The 6,386-nt window shown below is 36.1% G+C and overlaps 1 protein-coding gene across 3 annotated transcripts; it reads right to left on the bottom strand.

Moving 5' to 3' along the window:
* Positions 1-2,027: 2,027 nt before the first annotated feature.
* RhoGAP68F (Rho GTPase activating protein at 68F) lies at positions 2,028-6,230 on the bottom strand. Of its 3 annotated transcripts, none has more exons than XM_018519006.1 (10): positions 5,690-6,230; positions 5,094-5,201; positions 4,759-4,902; positions 4,191-4,350; positions 3,750-3,968; positions 3,551-3,649; positions 3,257-3,444; positions 2,981-3,181; positions 2,773-2,879; positions 2,028-2,685 (listed from the first exon to the last, which is right to left on the bottom strand). In XM_018519006.1, the coding sequence occupies exons 1-10, from the start codon at positions 5,736-5,738 to the stop codon at positions 2,512-2,514; spliced, it is 1,449 nt and encodes a 482-aa protein (XP_018374508.1). In that variant the 5' UTR covers positions 5,739-6,230; the 3' UTR covers positions 2,028-2,511. The 3 variants fall into 3 exon arrangements, with proteins under 3 accessions (XP_018374508.1, XP_018374507.1, XP_018374510.1); XM_018519005.1 differs by having other exon boundaries at positions 4,191-4,371; positions 5,690-6,228; XM_018519008.1 differs by lacking the exons at positions 5,094-5,201; positions 5,690-6,230 and having other exon boundaries at positions 4,191-4,371; positions 4,695-4,789.
* Positions 6,231-6,386: the final 156 nt, after the last annotated feature.

The raw sequence follows: 6,386 nt of genomic DNA, 5'->3' as shown, positions 1-6,386 counted from the left end.
TGTGTGTGTGTGTGTGTGCAGGGTGAATGTAATGGATGTCCCAATCTTTTACCATAGGAAGTAAATTAGTACAAGTTATTGTGTGACTTTGTGACCATAAATTTTTCCGAGGCAGATTCCGTATTATACCATTTTGTTGAAGAGAAATGAATTGTTAAAATTTTCGATAAAGACTTTAGATTTGCACCCATTATATGGCTGCGGCCTTTCATTGTCGTTTGCGAACATCGTGGGATAAACCTCATTTTTCCAGACAGATTTGCCTCTCGATGAGACCTATCTTTTTAAGTAATTTTTCATACAAAGCAGTCGTGAAGCAATGTATAAGCAATGTCACTTCTTTCCAATGAATCGTTATTCCAGATGCTATTTCTTTTTTCATAAATATATATGATTGCACGAGTGCAATGTGTTTCTCTCTATTACTTAAATCACGCGTTTATAATGAAGAAGAAACAACGTCTGAAATATTGATCTTGTCATGTTTCGAGTTTCTCAATCTCAGTGTAGTCGTAAAAATTTTGTAAAAGGCAAAAAGGTAAATGCTTCGTCCGAATCATCATCCCGTTTTTCCAATGCCGTCTTTCCATATAAGTACATGTAATCTTTGCAATCCACAAATTGCTACAAGCTGATTAACTAAACATTAGCTAATCATTAGACAGCGCGGTCTTGTCGCGAGACGAGGGCATTTTCAAGGGAGAACAGAAGAAGACATCCGGCTTTTATCCAAAATGATAGTTTGGGTTATTGTACATATTAAGTGCCGATAATTTTATTGTATTGATTTGAATCGTATATTAAGTAACACGCAATATGTTTATTCATCTCAAGTTATATAAATTAGTGATACAAGAGAGTTGTTATTTAAATTATTGTTACTGTAAGTTATTTTATGAACATAAAATGGTAACTCTTGTAATAACGTTACAGAGAAACGCTTCATTTAACATTTATACCTCGATTCCCCATCGTCACGAAAGTTAAGTTTTGCTTATGAATTATATACAAAACTGAATACCTATAAATAAACACGCTTTATTACACGTTCTATTGACAACAACGAGGAATGCAATCGAGTCACATCAGTTCTATATAGGTCTGGGTTAGTCTTTTTTTTTAATGATAGAGAGCGGATTGAGATTGCCAAGCTCATACTTTATCCCAGTTACCTATAATGGCAGGACTATTTGAGGGGATATACAAATCTATGGTTTGCTACGCGAAAAATTACCAAGTCTCGTATTCTTACACTTGACGACGGACAAACTTACCAAGTCTTTATAGATAATACAACACTTGGCATTTAATACATGTTAAATTTTTCCCTTTTTTTATTCTCTTTCTCTCTTTAATTTCTTTTAGTTCTCGTTATGACATCAAGTGAAACTAATAACAAGATGATTGTTTTGAGATCATAATTAAAAAACTATTATGAAATCACTAGAATTTACTCGCGCGCGCGCACAAATCTTTCTTATTACATCTATCTCGTCTCTTTTCGAGTTTACTTAAATACAGTATCACATATACTATATTCGTTAGACCACAATTATTATTAAATCATGAATTTTTGTAATATGTATAAACTCTCTGCAAGAAATGCAAAGGATGCCAAATATTAAAACGATTTGTTGCAATTTTCCTATTGTAGATTTAAAATGTATATCAAAACATTTTATGAAAATTTCGTTTCTACAAGACCTTTAATTAACATGATTAATACAACACATACGATCGAACAACTTTAACAATTTCGATTTTAATGGAAAGAAATAATAGAGGACGATATTATTATGCAAATTATAATTTTCATTTTAATGAATCCATTAAAACGAACATTATAATCTATTTGATAACAATTATTAATTTAATTTAAACTTTTTAATTGAATAAAGAAAATAACAAGATAAAAATAACTAAAATCTTAAAAATTATACATGAAATGCGTGTGTGATTTATATAATGTGCTAAAAGAAATTAATTCGTTGTTTGAAAGTTTTAGTAATATTAAGCGATTTTTAAAAAATTTAAATAAAAATCGAGATAAATTACGGTTTATTTCTCGATATCCCGACGGAGGCATCCTGCTCGATATATTTTTTTTTTCATCCTCGAATATATTATATATTTTCTTAAGCGTTATTAAATAGATAAACATTATTTCTAGCTAATCTTACATATTATATTCACTGCGTAACGTTCTCATGTATCTTTGGTATTTGGTCATAATTTTTCTCTAAATATACAGACGTGTCTCTTGGAGCTGGTGTTCCAATATCGCACAGCTGGCATCAATTCGAACGTTTTATTCTTTCGTCCGAAAATTATTATACTTATTCGTATTAAAAAATCTTGTGCAAAATCACAATTGTGTAAATGAACAATTGAGTGTTTCCTTCTATCCTCCTCTCTTTCTCTATCACGTAGAATATAAAAATATTTCGGCAAATGAAAATGTGGACGTGTAGTTAGTTGAATGTTACAATTAGGCCTTCCGTGCTGTCGCTTTTAAATAATAAATATCTTATCTTGATAGGTGAATAAAAAGTCTATAAATTGATTGATGGGGCCTATCGCAGAGAGGGACATTCCACGCGCTGGCGGTGCTCTAACTAAATTCGGTCCAAATACGACCGCGAGATTACCAGAAGTCATCTTGTTCAAGTCGCATCGGTCCATTACCTATCAATAGCAAGAAAGATACAGATGAACGTAAAGATCGATTTTTCATTTCGTAGGAAATCGGGACTGCGAATATTGGTTACGTACCCTCGATAAAAATTGTACGATGTATTTAAGAACTTGATAGTTGTCTTCAGGGAGTTTCTCCAATATTAATATCTTAACTTTACGTGGACGTTCGTCTTTTGATAATACTACAGTAAAAAAAAGAAAAAAATTTAAAGAAATACATACTTTATGTCGCTGTAATACTTGGAAAAACAAGAAAAGGAAGGAATATAATATATATGCTCACTTTGGAATTGTGTGATTTCGTCGTACAATTCGTAAGTCATAAGAGGCTCGTCTAGCTCACGGAGAAAAGTCTTAAGTAGAACCGCGGCGATATGCGGGTCTCCTTGGAAATCAATAGGTAAACCTTGATTACAGCGATTCTGAAGTTCTTTGATTACCGCTACGTTAGCCGATCTTCTGAATATCCCTTCTGTCTCTAGAGCTGAAACAACGATAAAACAATTATCAATTGGCATATAACAAGACAAAGCTGATTATTTTTGTTGAAATATCGTACCATCAGGTGTATCGAGAAATTCTACACACTGTCTTAGAATCGGTGGTATCGAATCGCCATTATTATTTTCTTTTATGAATTGCAGACTAGCACCGAACTGAGTCGTGCCAACTGGTGTGACTACTGCGCTTTGTGGTGGACTCGCCGGCAAATTTTTCTTATTTTTTATCATCAGCTGTTCATTGTGTCTGAAAAAACCGTCCCGTGTGAAGTACATCTGCGTGCAATTTGATTTGACAAGATTTTATTTTTTTTAAATACTATTTTGCATAATAGCATAACTAAATTGCATACTCTATCACTTGAGGTGGTATAATTAGTTGATCCAGGTTAACGTATTGTGCTAATTCCTCCAGATAATTAACATACATCATTTTCCGTCCGAATTTTACACTATAAAAATCAATGTAACAAATTACGCAATATATATGTAAGTACTCGAGAAAAGAATATTCAACTCTTTCATTTAGAAAAGAAAAGGTTTCACATATACCTAATAGCTGGTTTAAATATTTGCCACACAATCCTAATAAAATTAGTAGGATGCACTAGATACAGAGCTTTGAGATTCTTCTTATATTTTCTATCAAACGCCTTATACGCTTGCCACAACCAAGATAAGGGTGGCTTATTTTTCGACGTAAGGCCATAATGAAAGTAGACGAGACTATAATCTTGTTCCACGAACATATCCAAAGTATGAGTAAGATACCTATAGGAAAGAAGTTTATTTTGTTTTATTCTATTTAAAAAAAAAAAATGGAAAGCTAGTACCGAGAAAATAGATAAAAACTTGGCACATACAACTGTTGGAAATGATGTAGGATGACTCGCGATTTTTAAATAATTTACAGGCAATTGCAAGACACATTGTTTGCAATGGAATAAATGCCTCGTGTGTCATTTTTATAACATAGATATATCGCAAACTCACCTGAGGAGTTTAGCGTGATTAAAGGTCTCTTTTCCAATAGGGGGCAATTTGCAAGCTGACACAACAATTATTTTACGACCGGCACTATCATCGCCGACTACCTCTACGATACCATGTCTGGATATGTCAAGATAATCTTCCTCATCGGCGAGCTCTCCATCTAAAGCAGCCAGATCGTCCGCTATTCGTTAAAACAGACAGATTTGTCGTGACATCAGGTTGTTCATTTCATAAGCGTGTTCTCGCAACAATTTATATCAACTAAAAATTTTATTTAGCAAGAACAATTTTAATCCTCGGAGCAATCTTGTTTTATTAGAAAAAAAAAAGTATATTCCACGCGTCAAAAGATTTATTAACTTCAAATGTTACGATTGTACATAATGTTATTGTTGCAAAATGGATTAAAAAGAAAGCAAAACAACTGTCACATTCCCTTTCCTTTTTCATCCTTACGCCATGCAATGTAAAAACAAGCTATACAATGTTCTACACATAATTCACCTGCTATGCCCCGAGAATGCCATGACATTTACTGGCTACTAACAGAAGGTAAAAGGTCACACACCAGATTCAATAACTGGAGCATCTACCAAAGCTTCCTCAAAGTTCTCCTCAATTGTGCCGTCACTCACTGGGCTTTCCATATAATCCATCCCAGCACCTATGCTACCGCTCACCAAATCCAATTTTCCTTCCAGAAGTCTTGCCGCTGTAAACATTAAGTTAACTTTAAACAATTACCATAGCTATTGTACTACATATATATATATATTTTTTTTTACACAACAATAAACGAGATCTTTCACTCTTTTTGTCCCTCTAGACTAGAAATAAGAAGATGAATCTACTGCTATTTAATAAAACAGATGTCAAAACATATATTTGATGCATATAATTTACCATTATTTGAAGTAGTTTGCAATTCTGTATCGTCAAATTCCAGATTTGGCTCGTAATCGTGATAATCTGACAGGCTAGGATATGGATCTTCGCAGTCGTTGCCCATTCCTGTTAAATGCCAATAGAAATGAGTCGACGATAAATAGAAAACAGATGAAAATGATGATACCTGCGTCACAATGTGTGTCATGAAAAAGATTTAAAAAAACCTTATCTGTATAAATATATGATATATGAAACCTAATCAGCACATTACTACATATCGCATATTTAATAGCGAGTTGAAATTTCGCGTTAATGCAAACGATCGTTAAGTCACTGAGAGCTCTTTTCATATAAACCTGCGATTTTTTTACGACCTATACTCGCGGATGTAATGACAATCGCAAACGCATAACGCTTTCTATTTACAGACTCCTAGCCAACAGTAGCTCTTAGCGTCTCGCTTCTGCTGGCTCTCGATTTGATCCGCGTCGGGTCGAGTTCACATCGATGGCTTCGCCTTCGCCTCGGCGAAGGTGAGTCGGAGGGCGAAAAGGATGCGTTTGACGCGCCCTTTGTTTGTCGAAAAAAATCGACCAAGTCTGGCATCTTACCTGTCAACGTCCGCGACGGACTTAACGTCGGCTGGTAGTCCGCCTCCATCCTTCCCTTCCAGCGTTGATGCGGGCGGGATCAGGGATGACAACGCGGCGGACACCGCGACGTGGCCGCGATCGGTGGCGGGCGAATTATCGGTGATATCTACAGACTCGGTGATTCTACAGACAGCTGCCCACGACGTTACCCTCGCGCGACGACATTATCCGCTTCCTCGCGAGCGACGTGTGCGACTAGTACGAACTACGACTACGACGTGCTCAACCTATATGGATCACTACGGATCACCTCACGTCACGTCACGCTTTCATATGTCGTCATATCGCGCGAGTACGAGTCGTCCGTCGCAACCCGCGTACTCTGTCCGCCGCTGTAGTGAGTCGTGAGTCGTTGCGATTGTCGCGCGTCGTGCTGTTCCGCCCGTTGGACGTTGCGCCGTTGCGCGTTGGGTTGGTGGTTATTATTATTGCGTTGCAATATACATATATATCGATACTCCGGTTTCTGGTTCGAGTCAGACTATCGATTTATGTATGTCGATCGATACCGCAAAAGAGATGAATTTACTTTTATACTTTAGGCAGAGAGGAACCTGAGAGAGGCAATGCCGACCTAAAACCTGTAACCGCGAAATACTGCCGCGCACTATTGCCCTCTGAAAAGGTGGATGTAAACTAAATAGCTCTGAGGGTA

This window comes from Trachymyrmex cornetzi, unplaced genomic scaffold, assembly GCF_001594075.2.
Source record: "Trachymyrmex cornetzi isolate Tcor2-1 unplaced genomic scaffold, Tcor1.1 scaffold805, whole genome shotgun sequence".
Classification (NCBI taxonomy): Eukaryota; Metazoa; Arthropoda; class Insecta; order Hymenoptera; family Formicidae; genus Trachymyrmex; species Trachymyrmex cornetzi.
This window is presented reverse-complemented; position numbering and strand designations above follow the sequence as displayed.